The sequence below is a fragment of the Apiospora aurea genome, assembly GCF_038362705.1.
Source record: "Apiospora aurea strain CBS 24483 chromosome Unknown utg000005l_segment0_segment0, whole genome shotgun sequence".
Classification (NCBI taxonomy): Eukaryota; Fungi; Ascomycota; class Sordariomycetes; order Amphisphaeriales; family Apiosporaceae; genus Apiospora; species Apiospora aurea.
Genome location: NW_027117392.1, coordinates 3,878,805 through 3,901,500, shown reverse-complemented (window position 1 = coordinate 3,901,500; position 22,696 = coordinate 3,878,805). Strand labels below are relative to the sequence as shown.

At 53.7% G+C, this 22,696-nt stretch overlaps 7 protein-coding genes across 7 annotated transcripts; 2 read left to right on the top strand and 5 right to left on the bottom strand.

Annotated features, from left to right (window-relative positions):
• Positions 1–411: 411 nt before the first annotated feature.
• On the bottom strand, positions 412–1,750 carry PG986_007760 (Endoglucanase 1; the record flags this gene model as incomplete). Its single annotated transcript, XM_066843982.1, has 2 exons — positions 412–1,101; positions 1,172–1,750. 2 exons carry the CDS (start codon positions 1,748–1,750, stop codon positions 412–414), a joined length of 1,269 nt encoding a protein of 422 aa, XP_066700094.1.
• A 1,341-nt stretch (positions 1,751–3,091) lies between these two features.
• On the bottom strand, positions 3,092–4,350 carry PG986_007759 (mRNA splicing factor rna helicase; the record flags this gene model as incomplete). Its single annotated transcript, XM_066843981.1, has 2 exons — positions 3,092–3,827; positions 3,875–4,350. 2 exons carry the CDS (start codon positions 4,348–4,350, stop codon positions 3,092–3,094), a joined length of 1,212 nt encoding a protein of 403 aa, XP_066700093.1.
• A 573-nt stretch (positions 4,351–4,923) lies between these two features.
• Positions 4,924–5,408, top strand: PG986_007758 (Acylphosphatase; the record flags this gene model as incomplete). Its single annotated transcript, XM_066843980.1, has 4 exons — positions 4,924–4,935; positions 4,995–5,025; positions 5,099–5,181; positions 5,259–5,408. The coding sequence occupies 4 exons, from the start codon at positions 4,924–4,926 to the stop codon at positions 5,406–5,408; spliced, it is 276 nt and encodes a 91-aa protein (XP_066700092.1).
• Positions 5,409–6,295: 887 nt separating this feature from the next.
• PG986_007757 (uncharacterized protein) lies at positions 6,296–7,937 on the bottom strand (the record flags this gene model as incomplete). Its single annotated transcript, XM_066843979.1, has 3 exons — positions 6,296–6,718; positions 6,764–7,663; positions 7,824–7,937. The coding sequence occupies 3 exons, from the start codon at positions 7,935–7,937 to the stop codon at positions 6,296–6,298; spliced, it is 1,437 nt and encodes a 478-aa protein (XP_066700091.1).
• A 4,667-nt stretch (positions 7,938–12,604) lies between these two features.
• On the bottom strand, positions 12,605–15,533 carry PG986_007756 (uncharacterized protein; the record flags this gene model as incomplete). The annotated part of the gene is made up of 2 exons (XM_066843978.1): positions 12,605–14,526; positions 14,579–15,533. The coding sequence occupies 2 exons, from the start codon at positions 15,531–15,533 to the stop codon at positions 12,605–12,607; spliced, it is 2,877 nt and encodes a 958-aa protein (XP_066700090.1).
• Positions 15,534–20,129: 4,596 nt separating this feature from the next.
• Positions 20,130–20,923, top strand: PG986_007755 (uncharacterized protein; the record flags this gene model as incomplete). The annotated part of the gene is made up of 5 exons (XM_066843977.1): positions 20,130–20,149; positions 20,212–20,284; positions 20,386–20,492; positions 20,546–20,775; positions 20,835–20,923. The coding sequence occupies 5 exons, from the start codon at positions 20,130–20,132 to the stop codon at positions 20,921–20,923; spliced, it is 519 nt and encodes a 172-aa protein (XP_066700089.1).
• Positions 20,924–21,606: 683 nt separating this feature from the next.
• On the bottom strand, positions 21,607–22,686 carry PG986_007754 (ChaC-like protein; the record flags this gene model as incomplete). Its single annotated transcript, XM_066843976.1, has 2 exons — positions 21,607–22,171; positions 22,628–22,686. The coding sequence occupies 2 exons, from the start codon at positions 22,684–22,686 to the stop codon at positions 21,607–21,609; spliced, it is 624 nt and encodes a 207-aa protein (XP_066700088.1).
• Between the last annotated feature and the right edge of the window lie 10 nt (positions 22,687–22,696).

The following is a 22,696-nucleotide window of genomic DNA, read 5'->3' as shown; positions in this document are numbered from 1 at the left end:
AGACAAGGAGGGGCACGGCGATCATTCAAAGATGAAGGAAGGGAAATTGGCAAAACAATACAGTAATTCTACGTACTGGTTCTGGTGGGCGGGATGTGTGTAGTGGCGAAATGTGCGAACTACTTCCGGGATATACGACCTACCCCTATCTGAGGGATGATAGGGGTAGGTCGTACATTGGAGAAGATTACAAACACGTAGACTGTAACAAACCTCGTAAAGGTGCGCAGTTACAATATGAGATTCCCGTTTCTACAATAACATCCATCAACTTTATATATACATATATACAAGAATAACAACGTTGAAAGTTTGTGCGTGTGGCTATATCGACAAGCTCGGCCACATCTATATACATAAAGCCACAAACCATCAAGACATACACCACCCCCCCCCATGAGCCATCCTCGCCTAGTTCCTCAAGGCCCTGTGCTTCCGGGCGGGCACCGCGCCCGCAAAGGTCGAGCCAATCTCGCCCCACTTCATCTGGGAGAAGACGACGGTCGGGTCGGGCTCGGCGGCGAGGATGGCGTCGGGCTTGTCCTCGTCCTGGGTGCAGGGCCCCGCGCCGTTCTGGCTGCCGTCGAGCCAGACCATGGCGCCGCCGGCGTCCCACCAGATGGACATGGCCAGCACCATGCCGCGCGCCATGGCGTCGCCCATGCCCTGCAGCGCGCCCAGGTCCATGAAGCGCGCCGCCCCCGTCGCGCCGCAGAACTCGTCCGTGATGCTGTCGACGGCGGGCGTGCCGGCTTTCGCTACCGTCTCCGACTTGATGACGACGCCGTCCTGCACGTACAGCCGCTTGATCTCGAGCAGCTTGCCCGACGCGTCGGCGGGGAACTGCGTCACCACGGTGAAGGGCCGCGTCGTGTCCACGGTGAAGTCGCCGCCGCGGCCGTAGTACGTGGGCTGGTCGAGCCGGTAGTTGTTCCAGCCGCACCCGTTCTTGTCGCACACGCCCTGGGCCTGGCACTCGGCACCCTCGCAGAGGTACAGGGCCGTCTGGTTGCACGTGTGCGGCGCGATCTGCGTCGCGCGCGAGTTGGCCTCCCAGATGTCCATCTCGTTGCAGCAGACGCCCTTGGCTTCGACGTTGCCCTACGGGAGCCAGAGTCAGTCATTGGAAAGCCAGCTCAGCTGGAAGAGACAGTGGTGACGAGGTACTTACGATACCGTTCTGGAAGGGCGTGACGTAGCACTGAGCGTCGCAGTAGCCAGTACCCCAGTAGGCACCGCCGGGGTTGAGCTCGCTCTTGCCGCCGGCCGCCTCCATCTCGGAGAGGTAGAGGGCGCCGTTCATGCCGCAGGGCAACTTCGAGACGTCGACGTCGAAGCTGTACTCGCCGCCGGTGAACTTGGTCATCTCGTACTGCTGCTCGGACTCGTCGAGGAGGTAGACGCGGGGCGACTTGGTCTGGCCGTCGACGAGCAGGGTCATGGTGAGGGCGTCGGCGGCGGTGGTGACGCCGACGGTGGCGTAGTCGGACACGCCCTCCATGACGCAGGCCTCGGCGCAGGCCTCGACCGTCGGGCACGCCGTCGCGTTGGGCCCGCTGCCCCAGTCGCCGCACCCGCTGCCGTCGGCCTGGTGCACCCAGTGCGACGACGAGTCCAGCACAATGTAGTTGGTCGCCTCGGTGCAGCCGCCGGCCACCATGCACCGGTACGTCGTCAGCTTCGGGTGCGTCTCGGTGCCCACCGGCTTCTGCGCGGCGGCGAGGCCGGCCAGGAGCGCCGGCAGTATCATGTTGCGCGCCATGGGGGAAGAAGGCCTTATCAGATGGGAATGAACTATTGGACAAGGACGGATGGACGGACGGATGGCGAGTCACTGGGAAGGCTGCTGAACAGGCAATGTATGGCGATACGCTTGTTTCGAGCCAGCCTCTCGATGACGGGCTACCGGCTTTCTTTTTATATTCCTGCATGGCTTTTCCATTCTCGCCCCCCTCGATGAGACACGGCTGGTGGTCTCCGTTCACGACGTCTTCTCCACAGCCCAGGCCCCGACGTGCATGCACGAAAAGAGAGAATCTCCGTTGATTGCCCCCCCAGATCTGGCCATGATGCGCCTATTCTCTCGCCATGGCTGTCCCGATAGCGTAACGACGCCCGCGCCGCCAAGTCCATGCGCACCCGCAGCGGTTCTCGTTGCGGTGGTCTGGAAGCAGACGCGCCGTAGCCAAAGCGGAAAGCGGGAGTGGGTGGACGGGCCGGCGGGTAGAGAAAGAGAGGGCTTGGGCTTGGCATTGGATGGGCCTCGCGCGGTGTGCATCGTTTGATTCTTCATTCCTGCTCTTTCTAGCATCCACCCTTCTCCCTTCTCATTAGATTAGGCATCGCCGTAGAGCCAAGTCCCACACCTCCATCATGTCATTCTAGTCAGGCAAACGTCAGTTTCTGTGCGTCATTCCGTGCCCGTCCTCGTCCTGGGTTTGGGGCGCTATTGCCATTCATTCTGCAGCGGCCAGTGGTGCCGGCCCTTGCAGATCACTGCCTGCGCGGGTTGAATCAGATATATTGCAACCCGGGAGTAGCTTGGTGAGATTTCACCGCTCCCGGGGCCAATGGCATTCGATGGGGGCTCGGCTGTTTACCCGACGTAGCTGAAGAAAGGCACCAAGTACACAACAGGACAGCGAGTACCCAGCTTTTACATGGGGTTTTGTCGCCGCATTCGGGGTACGAGACCAGGCAGCTTGGCAGGCGTCAACTGTTCCCATCAATGAGATCTTACGCTCGCGTCCAGCTGCATAGCAGTCAATACCCGGAACACCACCGCCTAAATCGTGACTATCCAAAGCCCTGCATAATGGTCCCCATGCAACAGTTTAGTATAGGTAATAGAATATGGATCAGGTGGTGCACAGGTGTATAGTGGCCACCTATTGTGCTATGTGTATATTTCAAGGATATACACATCCGTAACAGGCATAAAATCAAGCCGCTCGTGATGAAGTAGATAATGACCGGAAGGAATAGTGACAGTGAAAGCGCCGAATGATAGACAGCCAGCCAGAACATGGTGCAGTCTTACACCTGGCAACCGCTGAAAAGCTATAGGCGAGTAGCCTGAAGCCATCACACATCAGCGCTTTTCCTTCTCCTGTTTCAGCAGAAGATCCCGCATAGCCGCCCGCGTGTTTCTGCTTCCTCCCAGTTTCGGCCCTCGGAGGACGTCCTCGTCCTTCTTGGCGCCTGGCTTGGCAGCCGGCGCCGGCGCCTTCCTCCTCTTCTGCCTCGCAGCCATAGCGTCCATGAACTCTCTCCGGAACTCCTCGGCGATGCGGTCATCGGCGGCGGCAGTATCCTCCGCCGAGGTACTGGCTACAGGGGGCTTTCGGCGTCTCGTACATGTCGACTTTATTGGAGAAAGAAGGTTAGTTTTGGCACTAGTTTGTGTCGCACAAAGGAGGGGAAACCACTCACGTCTGTTTTCACGCATCAACTCCTCCACGAGCTGATCCCGTTTCATGGCATCACTATCCCTTCGGTTCCGCGGCCTCCAGGGCTTGCCGTCGCGCCCCAAGCGGACCTTCTTGGGCGGGCCGGCCGGCTCTTCGTCGTCGACCTTCTCGCCCGCCAATAGCCTTCTGGCCCGTTCCGTCATGTTGGCGTTGCGGTTGCGCACTTCGTCGCCGAGGTCGACTTCCAGGAGTTTGCCTTGCATGGCGATGTGGCCTTCTGGTTTTGGCACTGTATGTGTGCTGCCATTCGCATGTTCAAGTGACCGAGATTGCGCGGCCGAAGGCGACTCCAGCGAAGTGGGCGCATGTCGTTTCGCTAACTGGGCTGCTATATAATCCTCCCTTGCTCCATCAGTACTTGTAGTAGGGAGGCCGTGAGAAGACGGGAAAGAGGGGCGACTTACATATGCTTGTTCACGAGCTCGCCCACATGGCCGGTCTGGGCCGAGAAGCGCTTGCTCATGCCACCAGCAGACACATCTACGGCCGCCTTCTGCTCCTCCTCGCGGATCATGAGGCTCAAGTCGTCTGCGAACGAGGTGGGCACGTCGTTGCCTTGGGCATCCTTGGGCGCAAAGCCGACCCCTCGTAGACGTGACCTTCGCGCATTGCGCCGGCGCAGGAGCTCAGCAACGGAGACGCCCTCTTCGGCTGCGGCGACTTGCTCCTCGGACTGTGTAGGTTCGGTTGGCTGTTCTGCCGCAGAGGGGGTATCGGCCCCTTCTGCTGGATCGGCGTTGCCGACGTTAGGGCTAACCTCGGTCGCTGGTGCTTGTACATCATCGTCTGTCGCTCGTTGCCTGTAGTGTGCCTTGCGTTTCTTGCCACGGAACAGGACCTGGGTTTCGGGCGCCGCTTCGGAGGGCGCGTCGGGGTTCATATTGTGTGTGCGATTGCAAGTGCTCTGACGGCGAAGATTGTCGTGCTTGGAAGAAACAACTGCGTCGGTATCTGCTGTTGCAGATGAAATCATCAACGGTGGTTTAAGGGGATGGATGGATGAATGGGGGTGGAGGGATGATTTCCGTTACGCGATTGATTGACTTCTGTTCCCGGTTGAGGCGTTCAATTTTGATTGGCCGAAGATTCCCCGCTGTTTGTGCTACCCCGGCCACTCGGCAGGTGAGTTTTAGTGCAACAAGGCTAGGTAGGTACTTACCTACGGTACTTTTAGAGGTGCCCTGTAAGTATGTACTTTGGGGGCGCTGTAGTAGTAGTAGTAGCTGCCTAACACTAAGTAAATAGGTACCTGTAATTGAGCTCATCAAGCTCAGCTCCTCCTGCTCCAGTGAAAAGGCCCCAGCCAGCCCAGGAATGGGGGAATGCAACATTGAATTGAATCCAGCAGCAGCGCATCTGGCATTCAATCTCTCAGCTTCCCATCCTGTCTGTCCATCTTGAACCTACCAAACACCCTACCAGATATATTAGTCTCGTCCACAAAAAGACAGCCATGGCAAAACGAGTAATTACCCAATCCATCTGAGCAAGACAGCCGGTACTGACCACATCTTTTGCCAATAGGTCTATTTCCTCGTGCACGGTCGAGTCCAGGGTCAGTAACTCCTCCTGTCAGCAGTATCAAGTCTCTGACGTCACCTGACTGACCATCTCCTTCACCATCACAGGAGTCGGCTTTCGTTACTACACCCAGAAGAAGGCGACGGCTACGGGCATCACCGGATGGTGTCGCAATACGGATAATGAACAGGTATACATTACTTTTTTTCAGCCAATTTAAGAGAGAAATGGTCCGGCTGACTGACATCTTCTACCCCGTGCTATCAGGTCGAGGGAGAAGCACAAGGAGATGAGAGCACCCTCAAGCAGTTCCTCAAGGACATCGACCAAGGTCCATCACACTCCAAGGTCATGAAGGTTGATCAAGAGGAACGCGATGTCCTCGAAGGCGAGTCACAGTTTGAAGTCCGTCGGTAAAATTCGGGGCATCAAAGTGTGTTCGTCAATAGCTACATTACCTAAATACATATCTATGTAGCTCACCACAACATAGGTAGCTACTGAGTACTGAGCTCAACTAAGACGACGGGAAAGAAATGAAACATTCCCCCCGCCCCCTCCCTATCAACTCGTATGGTTTATGTTTTGAATAGTGTATTCATCAAGACATGTCTATATAAGCGAATCAACCGCAGCAGCTTCTGCTCGTAGCCCAGTTCATACCCCGTATCCATCAAAATATCTCTAGCAGATGGAGTGTCGCAAAGCTGGCCGTTTCCCTAACAAAGGTGGAATATCAAGCCAAGATACCGCAAGTGCAAACATATAAGCGCCCGTACCGTATCGCAAGATCCCTGTGCAGTGATTTCCATGCAAAAATTGAGTGAAAACATATGTGGTGCCAAGCCGGGCCGTGAAGCCCAGGGGAAACAACGCCATATAACCTGCCCCTTTTATAACGCCTAAACCTTTCGGTCTTCATGAATTCAAATCGTGTCTGTCCGACACACAACCATTATCCTTGATGCAAGATCTGCAACTTCAGATTCAACGTATAAAAAAAAGTAATGACCGATCGTGGTCTATAGTGCAAAGAAGAAAGCTCGAGGCCCTCTATACCAGCTCGGGGCCGGGGCTTGGATTTCGGTCTGCAATTTGGCCTCGTCGTAATGACGGTCGCTGAAATCCCAATCAACACAGTCGATTAGCGCGGTCGAGAGAGAGAGACTCATGCTTCGAGGAATGCCGGTTCTAAGTTCGGCCAGGTTCCCGAACACGTATCTGACGGACAAATGTCGCTGTGCAGTACATGCCGATGCTTTCGTCGTTTTGATTGGTGAGTCAAAGTGAGGTCAGCACAAGAATCACCGTATTTCAAGCTGGAAAGGCTTGAACCTGCCACCAATAGTAGCACAGCGAGGACATTTCCGCCTGGCCCCTTGCTCCTCCATAAGCACGTTCACACATTCCCTGCATAAACCGCAGATACATTCGGTGCATGCATACGACTCCTTAAGCCTGGAAGCTCTCTGGCAAGCAGCACAATAGATGTGGACATCCTGTGCTGAGTAACTTGGCGACGAGTCGGACAGCCCGGCAGCTGCGATGTGGAAGTTGTCTCCGCTCTCTCCGCTCTCCACAGAAGGAAACGGCTCAGGCACCTCTTGAGCAAAGGACGGTGGGGTAAGGGCTTGTTGTTGAAGAGGCGAGGCCTGGTAACCTGGAAAGCTCTGCTGTGGGAAGGGGGGTAGAGAGGTTCGATGGATGGAGATGGGGGATTGAGGTACCTGAGACGTTAGGAGAGCAGGATCAATTCGTCGATAGAGACTTACGGGAGTCCTGTCGTCCTCTATGTCTTCCGTGGCGGATGCAGCAGCATCAATCAAGTCTTCCCACCGCTTCCCATAGTCCGCAGTGGGTTCGACCGAATGTGCCTTGCGATCAATGCCTCCTATTACGCCCAACTTCGACCGCTCGTCATTCTGAATCCTTCTGAGCCAGTCTGAAGCGGTCCCGCGCGATTTCTGCTTCTTATGACGCTTGGTGACAGACTGTTTCCTCGGCCGGTTGGGGCCAAGGGATCTGTGCAGAGGAGGGAGGGTGGAAGAGCGGCCGGGCGGGGAGTTGGATAAAATTGAAGGGAGAAGATCCATCTGCTGCCTGGCAGAGGAGTTCAAGTTAGGAAAAGAGTCACTTGGGTGGTCAATCTGGATAGGAGGCAGCTCAATGGTGGTCCTCGGTATCCTCCGGGCATCATTCTCAGAGTGCCAATCCTGTAATGAGGGATCAATCAGATGGCTATCTGCCGAGACGTGAGGCGTGTTGTATACTTCACCGGAGTCCCAATCCGGCTCCAACTTGTGCATCTGCCCCAGCTGTGCTAGAGCGGCCGCTGCGTTTGCAGTTGGCAGCAGGCCATTGCTATAGTCTTCTGCGCGCCTCGGAGTCTCGGGGGTAGCATTTGGGTCATCGTGGGAATAGTTGATTCGGGGGTCGGTCAAGTAACCTCTGACCGGGTCGCCCGGGCCTGGGGCGCTTCCCGGTGGTCTGTTGGTGTGGTTACTTTGTTGCTGCGCGCTCCCGGCTGATTGGTTTTGGGGGAGCTGAGAACGGTCTTGAGGTGGGGTGTTGACCATGAGATTGAAGCTTTCCTCGGTCGCTGGCAGCTTGGAGATGTAATGCTCGGGGTGCGCCCTTCGAATATGCTCCTGCATTGACCGGAACCGTTTCTCCTACAATTGCGTAGAGTTCCAGTTAGATCCGGGGTGCATGAAAAGGAGAACCACATCGCATAGATCCATTTTGCAGCAAGGTGGGCAAGCTTGTACTTGCAGCCGATCCGACACAACCAGCGCCGACGGGCGAGATAAAAGGAGGCCGAGAGCTACTTACACCGAGGCAACGCTTGCGGCAACTCGAGCCATCTTGATTCCGCAGCGGGCAAACGACCTCATTTGTGGAATCGGCAATGGAGAAGGAGGACGTGAGGGAGGATCGAGGCGGCATCTTGCACTCTGGCTCTAGGTGAGGGCAACCCCACCATGCGCTTTCAAGTTCCTTTCTGTTTGTCGAGAGTGGCAGGCGGGTCGATTGGTATTGGAATGGAGGGGTCCCTTCTGGCGATGGTCGATAGTTGATTGACCCGTTATCAGATTGCTAAGGTTGCGATAGGTCGCGATAAGAGGTGCAGGTGGGATGTGTGGATGTCGAGGAAACGATCAATTGACAGCGGCAGTAGCAACGGCAGCGGCAGCGGCAACAGCAACAACGACAGCTTGGGCCCAGGTATCGTGAAGGTTTCGCATTGGGTGTTGAGCCCAGGTTTCCGAGTCTTGGAGCTGAACTGACTGAAGGTTGCGGTACAGTAGCTTTGAGCTTGCCTTATCGAAAGGTGCAGTGGGTGTTACAAGAAGCGTTTGGGATGGAATGAGAAGTTGGGATGGGACTGGAGGGCAGGTGAGGTGAGGTGTTGGCTGGCTGGCGGGTGGGTAGTGGGTAGCGGGCAGTAGGTGTGGGTGTGGGAGAATGGAGGGGACAAGGGGGGAGCCTAGGTACTTGGTAGGAGGGTACCTAAGGCAGTAGGAGGGCGAACTAGCTCTCTCTTCGCTCCCTCTCTCTCTCTCTCGCTCACTTCTCACTTTCCAGGGGGTAGGTAGGTAGACTGGCTTAGTTCATTCAGTTCGACTGGAGGCAGGGCCAGGAGCAGCAGAAGACGTCAATGTAAACCGGCCGGTTTAGTGGTTCAATGATCGAATCAAAACCAAATGATTGCAGGCAACTGTGGTGTAAGTGTGCAAGTAGCAGGTACTAGGTTAGGCACGTTCTGGCACTGCATGCACGCCTGGTACTTGAATACGACGAGACTGCAAAGGGTCGGGTCACCGAAAACAGCCTTTGATCCAGCTGCTGGAATTGGGGCGCTGGATCCAGACTGGTGAGTGCGGGCGGGCGTGAGGCGTGGGAAGAAACTTGATCCTTGGAAGGCTTTTTAGGTTGATTAGAAACAGTCCACTATGCTACCTTCCATCCGTCTTGTGTTATTGACCCCAGGGCAGCAGGTGGCAGGTAACCTAGTAATGAATATATGACATGGAAGCATCTATTCGCTAATAAAGGAAGAAAGGTAGAAAACACAGGTAGCTCGGGTGGCGGTACGTTTTGTTCTTTGCTCTGCAGTTGATGTACCGTACATGGCCCCGACGACAGTTTAACCATGCCGGGCCTGTTACATGAGCTCGCAGTCCATTCAGCCACATACCCATCAAATACCCCCTGCCTGCCTATAGACTTGCTTGGGTTGTTGGGCTGGGGACTCCGGGTCTTTGAAAGGCTTTCTTCTCTTTCTCTTTTTATCCTTCTACTTTTTTCTTCTCACTCAGGAGCCACTGGCCCCCTCAGCTAGCCAGTGCTGGGCTGATGGATGCATTGCAAACACGCTGGAGGAATTCACCAGTCTGACTCGATCGATGATCGGCTGGGCGGCGCGCAATGGCTGTTTTCGGGGGTGGGGAGTGTTTCTACCAAGGAGTGGAGGAGGATTTAGCAGCTTGAAAGCCAGTCCCATTTGAAGTCCGGAGCTCTCAGGCCAGGCCCGTCAGGGAGCTCTTCAGCATGGCTTCTCTGTGCAGCCAATCCGGAAGCTCTGTCTGAGCCCATGTTTGATACGGGCGCATCGATTCCGCTGCAAGTACCACCGAGAGCTTCCCTTTGGCTTGGAGATCCAACCGCTTACAATAGCTTGTTCCGTTCCCCTTGCCTGGAGCTCGCCGCACGAACGAAAGGCGCCTAATTCGATTCAGAAGCTGTCACGCTTATCTTGCAGGGCCTTGTCTATGTAGGTATGTACATTACATACATATATACCAGTGGAAGGGCACCGTCCTGCAGACTACCACATGCCCTCACTTGCATACGGATGCTTGCTTCTTTTTTTCTTCTTTTTTTCTTCTTTTTTCTTTCTTTTTTATTGCTGCTGCTACTTGCTGCTTACACAAAAGCCCGTGGAAGGGGGTGTTGTTGATGGGGTCTTTTCTCCATTTCTGGCCCGAACCTCCACTATTGTCACCACCCTTCCAAGCGCTCGCATTGGCTCAACTGAAGCTGAGGTGAGGAACGGTCGTGAGGGGTGCCCTGATGCCAGGCGCAAGAAAAAGAGGCTTGCAAGTACGAACTGAAAAGAGGGCGGCGGGGCCACGCACCGCACAGAGGGAGAATCTGTTTACAGGCATAGCATTGCCGACTGATCCCAGTCACTCGGATCATGCCTTTCCTTGCTTGGCCCGTGGATGAGGGTAATGCGTTTACATAGCCGCTTCACATGTCCGGCCACCCTGGACTTCCCGGCCACAACATCACCCCATACGTGTAGCTGTGCCACCTCTCGAGAGCAAGTGCCAATTCGTTTTGCGACGACAGCTACCAGTCAGGTGGGTTTTCCGATCTGATAGTCGTGAACTTGTCGTCTCGGTGACCGACCGCCTCTGACCCGATCACTGACTGATGCTGCCTGGCTTGCTCACGGGGCCAAGGCAATGAACCTGTAATGAGCTCGGGGCTAGAGAAGCACGCCCGCTGACCCAAGGTGACTTGGGCAGTGGCGCCGTGCAGGAACGGCTGGGCTGGACTCGGAGAGTCAAGACACACACTACATAAAAAAACATGCAGGCGCTTGTGTGGATAGGGGCCCCGGTTGTGTGGGAATCGTGGAAGAGAAACGCAAGTCAGATAAAGATGCCGCGATGTTCTCCGTACCTGGATTGCTTGACTTCGGGGCTCGGCTCCATTGCTGCTTGATCAACCTCCAGTTAATGCTGCAATCTCGCATTTGGGGCTGCAGCTAATTTCGGCAGCAGACACTCGAGTCGTGTCTTTCGGGGAGAGCGATCAATACACTTGACCGGTCACCTATATTTGGTGACGTGCCAGCAGCTCGTGACGAGTATACACTCGCCTTTCGCCAGCTAAACCTTGTTGCGACGACTCTTGACTCCCTTCCAATCCAACAAGACGGAGTCGGCCTCGTTTCTACTTTACTTTGCCGTCAGTGCTTTTACCAATAGGTAGCAGCATTCGAGAGCAACTGAACTACCCAGCTTAAGTACTTTCAATCCGCCAAACAAACAGGAACTGATGCTTCTCAACGGCCGTCCACATGGTCGGTGGGTCGCATGTTTCTACCTACTAGGACCTTAGCTCCTGCAAGTGCTACTCCTCCAGTCCCTCTAGCACACCCACTTTTCCATCAAATCTGGGGGGCACTCGTTGTTTCTGTACATAGGTATTGGTATCTAGCTCCTGCATTTCCAGCACAGCTTGGCAAACCTCTTCTCTTGGGTAGCGTGAAATATCCTGCGAGAGTGTCGGAGCATGCCAGATTGGAGATGGGGCCTGCTCATACGAGCAACTATGGAGCCCATGCATAGGTGAATGAGCCGAGGCGCAATAATGGAGAGAGGGAGAGGGAGCTCTGCGATAAAGCTTGCTTGAAAGGCCGATAAAGCTCCCTCTGTTGCGAGTGCGGGATTGGCCACTGCCGAATCCACTCTCCCATTCCTCCGGTGGGTTCTGTCTCCTCACTTGAGCATGTACCTCGAGTAAGGTAAAAAAATGTATTTATTCCAGGGTCCAAAACATTAGCATCAGATTGGATAATGAAATCTTCAATGTTCCCCTCCATGTCATGTCCAACACGAGTTTCTTCCAGAAGTTTTCTTATCGATAGACATACACCACAGGTCAAGTAGCCAGCAGTACCTGGCAGCATTTCCCAATAAGAGATGTTTTTCGCTTGCTTTTCTTCTTCTTTTCTATTTCCTCATGTAGGTATAGCGGAGCATAAACTTACATCAGTTGGTTCGGAGAGGTGAAAAAACTGATGATGAGAGAGAAAAAGGAAACTAGTTGCTCCAAGTGTACCAAGCGATTTAGATCTCATTGACCCATAATGGCTTGTGGGTAAGCAGTTTATAGTCCTTGTGATATAGTCGTTCTCTTGGCATTTTAGTTCTATAGACTGATTCGAGCCGAAGTATAGAACACAGACTGAGCGGTGAGTTGACAAGTCGAGAACAAGGCGCCTGCAGCTCCCTATGTCCACATGACACACGCATACTAGCACAGTCATCTATGGAATCATCCAGGGCGGAAACGGCTTGCAGACATACAGGTCAATACATATGATGGTACATAATGCTGGTCTTAGTATAGACCATTGAGCATACTTTGCAAACGAAGAAGCAGTGTCGCAGTCAAATCTGCCCCTTCACGCCATTTGCAATTTCCAATGATGTACCATATCCAAAATTTCGAACCCGAACACTTTTAGATCAAGTAGGCTTTCGAATTCTCACAGGAAGGCGACTATGCTAGCTGATATCGAAAAAGAAAAATGCAATGTCAATGACCCCTTATCACCCGAATGGCCCTCCCACCAACGTACGCCAATTGGCCTGCCAATTAGCCCCCAAAATGCTGAACCTCCTCGCCGAAGCCACTAATTACTCTCCAGTCTTAAAGAACCCAACTGTCTTCTAAGTATGCGATCTCAGGATCAGACACAGTCGAGTTGGATCAGAAAGTAAGAAGAGGTGTCAACTAGTGAAGTTGACAACTACTGCTTCACGCCTACACACCTAGAAGTCAACTCCCATGACGGAACAAGCATTGGAGCAGGGTCAAAACTGCATAAAATTATTCGGGCCCCAGAAGGATGATATCTCGAAGTCCTTGTCGTCACTTAGCCTTCGTTGGTTTAGCGTTCTGGGCAACTCCAGCCCGTTTCCCGTCCTTCCTTGGTAGTCATATTCACTGCGAGGACACTCGTAATTTGCCACGTACACGGTCTTTTCGAGGTCTCGAGTGATCAGTCGTCCTTCATCCAACCAATATGAGGCTCTTTCAGGCGGCAGACGAAGGGGCTGCTTTTCGGGTTTCAAACTTGACGAATATCCCATACCGCCATCGAAAACATCACCAAAGTCTGTGCTCTCGATCTCTGCATCGCCCTCGCCTACAAATCTCGTATCGGGGGTAGACGAAACAACTTTGCGCGTCTCGTGGTGTCCAGGCATGGGCGTTGGTGAGATATCATCAGCCTCGCGTTCAATCCTCGCGATAAACTCTGCTATGCTTTCTTGAGGCTGGGCTAGTCTGACCTGGCTTGTAGTTGAAAAGGGTCCTTTGCCTACTGGGTGGTGAATATCGCATGGTGGCGTCGAACTCAATCTCGAGATAGTAGTGTCAGTAGTCAAGGATGGGGTGGGAAGTTTGGGTGAAGGAGCCACCCAGGAGGCAGTTTGTAATGGCGTTATCCCATACTGGGAAGAGCGCCCAGTCAACGTATCACGACCTGCCCCGTCCAGAAACTTCGAACCCACGTTTTCATTGATGTTTGCATGCTGTGCAATCACTCGAGCAGCGGCAGATAACTCCTTACTGGTGGGATAGTACTTTGTATCTGGTCCAGTCGCGGTGGTTCTCTTTTCCGTATCACTAAGCCAGGGCCGCGATAAGTTATGCGGCAGTGGCGGTGGGGGCATCAGGTCTCTAGATGTGATTGATAACTGATCATCGTTGGCGGATCCTGCCAAACAGGCTGTATGGCGATTGGCATTTTCGCTGGGACGACTGCGACATTGAGGATCCCGTCGGCTGTCTGTATCTCCTTGGGCGAGACGCTCATTGCGCAGTTTTATCTTGGCGGACTTCGCAGCGTCTTTCCTGGAGTCTTCAGTCGTTGAACGGAGATACTGACGCTTTTCCGCAGGGTCACGGACGGGGCCAGGGTCATCCTCAGGTAGCCGCTGCTTAGACGGAAGATCTTGGTCCGTCTGGCCGTGGTCCACACGCCAGGCTGGTGGTAGGAGTACTTCGAGACGCTTTACTATCTCGTGTCTTCCCATATCGTCTTCAGAAGGTGTATCTTCATTCCCGCGACTTTCAGTCCCGCTTCGGTCTTCGTCGGCGGTTGCTTTCGAATTGGCGCTGACATAATCCTGGTCGTATGCAGCAATGCCAGTGCCACGAAAGATACCAGAATCTACCAAAGCTCTTCGAACTGTTTCTGGGGTTGTTGTTCGACGATCGTTCATTCCAGACGAATATTGTGAGGTGGATCCATTTGTTCGTATTGGTGACCTTGGTGGGCTTGTAGACCAAGAGAAGTATGTACCTGGTTTGCTGTCCCTGCTTGATATTGCTCGATGATGGCCATCCTGGGATAGCCTAACCCTATCAATGTTCTTGCCCGAGGAATCGCAATCTCGATACCGTTGCAACACCTGCTCGCCCAAAGAGTGTTCTCGACTCGCACTGGGCTCAGACTGAGAAGACATCGATGCGCTGTAGCGTCGAGCTGACGAGGCGGAATTTTCCTGTAATCTTCGCAAAGTTTCTTGGTTGAGCTCACCGGGGTGGCCACCGTCTGCGTCAGGAAATTCGACCGGAGCTGCGGCTGATAGAAAGAAGGAAGAAACCTCCTTCATCTCCTTTTGTTGGATCTCAAGTTCTCGGAGCCGCCTCTCAGATAGGGGCTTCGGTTTTGTGCTACCCTTTCTGTCCTGAAGAAAGTGCATGTCCGAGAAAACAAGATCTTGAACTGGTCATGGTCAGCAATGTGTAATGCTTGCGTCTTATCAGTGTGGTCATACCCGGTTTCCTATTTGCCTCACGGCCATTCTGGAAAATGCCAGGCTTTAGGGGTTGCTGAACTGGATTGTCAGTGATCAAGAAGAGGATGTTAAAGGGCTGACAAACCGTGATGCGATCGTTGAGGACTGCTTTCGAGGCCCAATTGCTCATGACATTGTTACTAGACGTCAATGCTCTCTTCCTCTCTTCTTTCTTGCGCTTACTTGATTTGGGCTGTGGCCGATCTTCAACGGGTTTACTACTCCGGTGTCTGTCCTTCTTGTGTTCATACTTATCATCCCGTGTCTTGTTCCGTGGCTTCTTTGCCCTGTAAGCTGGTGTAGGAGAAGCTGATTCGTCCGAACCAGAGCCGTCAACAATCACTTCCAACCTCCTCGACAGCTCGGCTGGTGGCTGCCCATAGAATACATTTGCATGATAGGGGTCATTCTGACGATCCTTTGGAGGTAGTCTTTGGTTCTTGCCTACGCTGAGTATAGAGCTGTCGGAGAGGGCTCGCTTGTGGGAGTTTGGCGGGCGCTCAAAGCCTTTGGGAGGACTACGAAGGTGCGCACCTGCTTCGAGAGGAGAAACTGGCGGCCTCAGGAGAGCAGAGCTACGAGAATGGCGTTGCAGGGGTCTGCTATGTCTTTGTTCGTGAAGGTCGTGGTGCCGGTGGGTATTGCGTGGTCCTATGTGGCCCTCCGATACCGTGGGGTAGTCTTGGGTTGCAAATGTGGACTGGGCGAGCCAGTTTTTGACCATGTCGCTACCGGTTCGTTGACCCGAGGCCCGGCTCAAGTTGCCCAGATCCAAGTTTTTGATAGCTTTGTCATGATGATGGCGATGGTCCTTACGGTGCCCACGGCCGGATCTGTACTTGTATGCAGGGTCCCTGTCGGCGGGTTCGTGCCCCTTGCGATGTTGACGAGACTTTTTCCTGGCGGCAAGCCGAGACGAGTTGTTGGTATCCATCTACTGGGTCGATGTAGGTTGAAACCGAGGGCATCCTGACCGCAAGGACTTGGGTGACTCCGTCAATTCGTGAGCAATGGCTGCCGTGCGGTCATGCGGGATAATCACATACATATGCAAGTGCGAAGCTATGAATAGAATTGAAGATGGTTGTCGAGTTTAGCAAGCAATGGATGCCTGCAGCTGCATTGTTCCAACGTCCTGTCAAGCCCCCACAAGCAGCCCCATTTGCCCAGCTCCGTGCAGGCTCGTGCTCAAGTGTTGATGTACGTACACTTGCAGAAAGTACCTACTGTACGTAACTCGAGTGCTGCAAGTGCTTCGAGTGGAATCAACATTGATTCCACGAACGATGCTACCACTTTGTGCAACTGGAGATGCGCTTGGAGTCTGGTGCTTCGATATGGACAGGTTCCTAGTTCCTAGCCTACTTCCTAAAGTACTTACCCAAGGTTTAGCTCTGGTGGTCGGCTAGCGAGGGGTTTACTACCAAAGCTACCTAGCGTTTCGGGGTCTAACGCGATGCGTTTGGAATCGCTCACTTACATTGGTGCACAAACCCCGTGCTGTGCGTGTTGTATTTCGAATACTCGACTTTTTATAGCAACATGGCTGGCTACAACCAACCAACAAAATCTCGGAAGATTGTTTAGGTGTTGTCATATGTAGGATTTACAGGCGCGAAGTTTTTCCACCGGGCAAAATACCTCTAGGGCCGGCGATCAGCATCCAGGGGAATCGAGGGATGATCCGCTGCGGAAGCACACCGTGTTCAATGAGGCATTTCTCTCGGGAAGCTACCCGCATAATTTCGGCATCCCTGATACAGACGAAGGGGGACGAGTTCGGTTTACGAAGAACTGACTAATCGCACTTGGGGGACTGATAATGTAGGAGGCAAGATAGAGTCATGCGATGCCACTGCTCGAGTCTGGAGTGGTATGGTATTTGGTGGGTTGGTTGCTGAGGTGCAGAATCCGCTACCCGCTGCCGCCAGACCGTACTACAACAGGTACTTCGAGGTTGTGGGCCAGCAGCTAAAGCCAATCTCGACCGGCTTTGTGTTTTGTGTAGGTGCCAGTCCAGATCTTACGGACCTCAGATCGGTGTGCCTATTACACACAGCAACCGCAATTGAGTTGCGGATTGATTAATTGGCGTTGCAACAGCCCCTCTCCGACAGGACGGTAGTATGTCACTTCACCCAGCGCGCCGATCAATGCTACGCAGCATGGCGTCCTTGCCTAGAGTAGGTATTCGGCAGTTGAGCAAGAACGCGCTACTACAGCAGGTCTACAAATAGTCTCGATCCGAACATGTCGGAGAGCCCTGCCAAGCTCTGTTTGGGGGTAGGCCGAAGACCAATGATATCTGCCCCCTTTCTCCCATAAAGCCCCTGAAATCAGGCCACGCCGCCACAGGCCATGGCCATGGCCAGAAATGGAATGGCCCAAGCTCCTCGCATTGGGAGGAGCCATGATGCCATCACGATAGGATAGGTACGTCACCTATTTACCTTTTTCTTTGCGGTGGCACCGTGCAGGGCAGCCGAGCAAGCTATTTTGTGATATCTCTTGGCAACGAAACGAGCCTACTGGACCCCCGAAGATGATTTCACGGTGGTCCTGTTTAGACTTCAATGGTCGCCTGTTGGGCTGCAACGCAGATGGGGATGATAACCGCAAGGTTTACTGCTGTCACTTGGATTTCATGGCACCTTGGTCAGCTATCAAATACATACTTTACAAATACCCCAGATTGGAATACGGTACAACACCAAGAAAAGGCATGAATCAAGGGCCCAGAATAGGAGATGTTTGTTCTGGATGAAGTCACACGAGAGGCAACCAAGCAAGGAACCGCCATGCCAAATGTACATGTGTTCTGTACAGTGAGACCTCCCGTCATGCCTGAAGAGAGATCACCATGTCATGCTCGTAATCGCCCATAAAAACCGCGGAACAGTCCGTGTGTCGAGATGCAGCCGACTCCTCATTAGGTAGCCACTGCCCGACTCCTCCGGACGGACAAACCATGGGATATATGTATGATGGTGATTAAGTAGGTAGGCAGTAGGCATGTAGAATCCATCACAAATCATCTTGTGTGCGCTCAATGATTTCTCATCGTGTTTCATCTTGACCCGTGAGTAATAACATCTTAATCGAATCTCGCTGGGCTTCCGAGATGAGCTTTGGGGGCCAGGTCTGCGAAGGCCACTGACTACCGCAGAATCTCATCTCATGCGCTTGCTGGGCAGGGGCTTCCTTCATTGGGTGCAGATCGACCGTTGGGTTCTTTTTTTTCCCTCTGGCCCACTTCGAGGTTACTGGGTATGGAAAAAAAGTCCGATGTAGTATTCATCACCACAGGCGTAGGCGGGCACGTGGGCGCCCGAGATCCCCGCGTCTTCTCCTGGCGCCAAGACACGACCGCGAAGAGTCGCAATTGGGCGCCGGTTTACGTGCATGCAACCCTACGAAGTCCACTGTATAGCAGGTTATGGTATACTCGACACATGAAGCAACAGCGTCTGCGTTGCGTGCCATCGCTTCAGTCTCACATATGGTCAGGGTGCTCGCTATATTTGTGAAATTGACAAGGCTCCCGGAGGCTCCTGGAGGCTCCTGGATCCAGGGGTAACTGGCTTGGGGACAAGGGGACAACCTAATGGCTTCAAACAGAGTAGCCCCACCATGGAAAGTGCGTTAGTGGCTTCTAGTGAGGGGCAGCGAAGGCAGCTACCTCGGAGGGGCATAGCTTGACCCCGACCAGTCGTTACATGTTTGTTCTTGGTTCTTTGGGGCGAATGCAGTTGGTTGGAATCGAACCAAATCAAATCAAATCAAACACCCATGAGCTCGCCTGCGCTTTTCCAGCCGGGCGCGAGGATCTCCTGGTGCGCGTGCTCACTCAACGAGGCTTTCCCGGCCCATGTATGTGCCCTTTCGCAATATCCCATGACTACACTTTAATGTTCGGATCAGGCCCGAGACGACTGGCCGAGCAGCGCCGGAAAAACAAGCGCATGAATAGGCCGCCTTAATCTTCCCAACCTCGGGGAGGCCTCCTTATCGATATGATGCCGCGCAGCGTCGTTCCAACGCCACTCCATGTTAACCCGGAGATCTCGCGAGGAGGGAGAGGTACGTAAGTAGGTATGTTTGTATGCGTAAGTGACCGTTGCATGTGAGTGAGTGAGGTGAGTGGACTGCATTCTCTGTCAATGCCGGCAAAAGATGCCCTTTTCTCAATGCTTTTGGCGGGCTACTGTACCTGCCATACTCAAATCACTGGGAACAACCAACAAGGAGGGAACGGGGCTTCAGGGATCGTCACCCGCCGCCGTGGTTGGTTCTGCCGTAGTAGCATCGATGCTCTGCTCACAGCACTGTAGCCTGTACTAACGCAGGCAGGTATTTGGGTGATCGATACTTGCGGATACTGACAGGGGTCCGGAATCTTGAGACAACCCCCATCCCGGCCACGGTCTCCCAAGGTCGAAAAGACTGGTTCTCGATCCAACTAGACATGCCCGGTTGATAGCAGTGGGCGTTGTGGATTATCACGATGTTTGAGCTGAATCTTAGCAGATCATCTTGGAAGCACTGGCCCTTCTCCCTGACGACGCGGCCGGTGACAGGCGGGTATCTCCCTGGAATGGGTGCCCCCCCAAGCCCCCCATCCAGAGGATCCCAATTTAGCAACCGACCCGCCAGTCCTGTCGTGTGGAGTTGCTCACTTCACGCAGAGCTCTATTCCAGTACACTTCTGGCGCACGTCTTTCGGCCTCGTTCGTTTGATGCTTGTTTTCGACCCTGCCGGGATGCTCATGCTTGCCAAACACCAGAGCTTTGGTCTTCGTCCCATTATCAGATGAAGAAAAAAAGATTTCACGGAGACTGACCAGAAGGGCGAGTAATGGAGCTGTTGCTTCTGTTCCCTCAGCCAGGCCACGGACGGCATATATAAATCAGACGCCTCGCCACTAGTGAGTAGCCTTCCGAATGTTTCTTGTACCATGCTCCTAGTTAGTCAACGACAAGGAATCCGGATATCTCAATAGGCCTCGACCCCTGACTGCCTCCTTCGACTTAGCCACTTAGCATACCCGGCTATCAACCCCGCTGTCTTTACTGGTCCCTGTTCTCCTCTTCATACCTTGACCACAATATTATCGACTACTTTGCCCGGCAATCACGTCTTTCAAATTCCTCGTCCAAATCTTCACGGTCTACTATTTGCTTTTCTCAACTACTCCAGCCAACCATCGAGCTGCTCCTGTCCATAAAGCACTACTTGTCATCTGTTATAATGTTTGTGTGCCTCCTTCCGTATCTCTGCCGCTACCAAACCTCTGTCTGGCTCGACTCTCCAGCAGGGTGATGTAGTTGCTGGTCTTGTGGTTGTGCCTCTTGGCCAGTCCACAATCTAAAGACCATGACTATCGCGACATAGTCTACCAGAATGCTCCTGTCCGCAGAGCGGGAAATCTGCAAAGGTCACTAGTGCCGGCAGAGATACATTGATTGTTCAAGTGGTGGGCTAACTTGAAATCACCCAGATCGTATACGGTGTTCCCAACATTTCAACAACATGTCTAAGCTCTTCATTGGGTTAGTTCCATCTTCCGATATGCGCCAAATCACCATCATTGCTAATGCTTACTGCGATACAGTGGCCTTGCCTGGCATACTGAGGATACCACTCTGAGGCAGAAGTTTGAGGAATTCGGTGCCATCGAGGAAGCGGTACGTCTCATCCGAAACCTCTCCAATACTCGAACTCGGCTGCCACCGCCAGATCAAGTTTATGTAGTCGAATCTATACTGACAGACGTTCGTCGCACCAGGTGGTCGTCAAAGATCGTGATACCGGCCGAAGCCGAGGCTTTGGCTTCGTGCGCTACTCTCAGGATGCCGATGCCCAGAAGGCGATTGCTGCCATGAACAACGTCGAGTAGGCTACAAGGCTCACACAGTCCACCATGTTCAAAGACTGACTGCTGCCAGATTCGATGGACGAACCATCCGGGTTGATAGAGCTTCGGATACCGGCCCCCGTGGTGGCGGTGGCGGCCGCGGTGGATTCGGCGGACGAGGTGGCTACGGGGCAGCTCCGATGCCCTACGGTGGCCAGCCCGCCTACGGAATGCCGCAACAAGCGATGTATGCGCCTGCATACGGACGGGGCGCATACCCCCTCAACAGGCTGGATATGGCACGCCTCCCCCGCAGGGTAGGTGATCAGCCCATGGAGGACTTCCGCCGATCTTATGCATGCGCTAACTGTGACACCTAGGCTACGCTATGCCAGCTCCCTATTACCCTGACCCGCAGCAAGGCCAGCAGATGCCTCAAGGACAACCTCAAGGTCCTCGGCGGTACTAGTCGCCGCAGTTGTTTCGGTGTCCCTTTGGTACTATCGTAGTGAATAGGGTGGTTGGAACAGGCTCGGAGGCTTTCAGGTGCAAAAGCTATGAACTGGCGGTTTTACTTGCCGGGGATAAGAATATGTCGATGATTGTGTCAGTGGGTGGCCAAACAATCTGGTGTGATTGGCCAGCCAGGCAGTGCCGTTGGGCTTCATGACTGGTTCTAGAGCTATCAATGGACATGCCGGTCTAACAGCGATGGAAACTGGGCCCCAAGAACCGCCCGCTCGTTCTGAGGTGCCGGGAGGAGGAGACGGGGCATTGGGGAAGGTGGTGAAGCCATCTTACACCACTCAGCAGCAATTGCGGTGGTTTCTTTTTCTTTTTTTCTTTTTTTTTTTCTCTTCTTTCAAACAAGGGGCTTTTCTTGTTTCACGTGCTTACGGCCGCGACACGATCTTTATCATGACATTTCGTTTAGGGGGGCAAACAAGGCTTAGGTGGGGAATGCAGATGCAGACGAAGACGCCGATTACCAAAAGGGGCATGAGGGGATGACGGTCTGGAGGAACTCTTGGTAGCAGCTTTGTATACACCAATGCGACTACTTTGTTGGCTGATATTGCCTCTTGGGCCCGCATGCTATGCTCTAATAGTAACATCCGTCTTATCATGAGTAAACCGTGAAGTAGTCTACTACTAGGATTTCTCGGTTTCTTCCTGCTCGTCGATGCTGCTAACCTTGCGGAATTCGTGCGATGCTGGCTCGGTGTGCGCTGGCCCCTTTGCATCACTGGCCTGGATCGCTCTCACCCGGTTCGAGAGGTCGGTGATGTGGGCGTCGCCACTTTCCGGGCTGAGCTCGTCCAGCGCCTTGTCCAAGCTCAGGAGGTAGTCGCGGTTCAGACCGCTCGGCCCCTCGCTCCGGTAGATGTGCTCCGCCAGCGCCTGGGGATCCTGGGGGCCGGTGAACTGGTCGTTGTCGGGCGTCCCGATGTAGACGAGCGTGCGGATGGGCTGGCCCGCGGCCCCGTCCTCGGCCGCCGCCGGGTGGAACGGCGTGTAGTGGATCGTGTACCCGTTGATCTCCCGGATGTCCAGGTAGTCCTTGACCTCGGCCACCTTGTCGGCCTCGATCCGGTACGCGACCCCCCACACCTTGTCCGGGGCGGAGTCGTGCGCGTCCACCAGGCTGGCCCAGAACGAGCGCTCGATCAGGGTGACGACGCGGCCGGGGGCTTCTGGGGTGCCGCGGTGGTCTTGGCTGTGATACAGTGAGGGTTATATTAGTCTCACTTGGAAGGTGGTGATATGGCTGGCCCCAGGAAGAACCAATCAAGAACGCCTAGTAGATAGAGAAATACCTTGCCTATATATATTTATACCCAAGTCAACAATATGAGCGGAATAAAGACATGGATGCACACTTACTTGCCAAAACCGCCGAACGTATCCATTCACCCAGCCAGGTATCCGCTGGTCTAAATCACAACATGAGCATCAGACTCCTTCTTGGGGGACAATATGGAGTCGCATGCATACCGAAATGCGGCGGGGGCTTCCAGATCAGACTCCTGTAGTCTTGGGTTAGCTAGGAAGCGACGTGCACCTATGAATCTATGAGGTGCCAGCAAGGCCAAAGACCAGCAGTATAGGGGTAGGTACATGTAGTCTCATTTCAAAGGGGGGGGACGGCGACGACATGCATGGAAGAACTTACCCATAACCGAATAACCAAAACTCATCTGAAGTAGTAGCTTTATCGCCGTTGGCCGCCATGGTGTGTCTC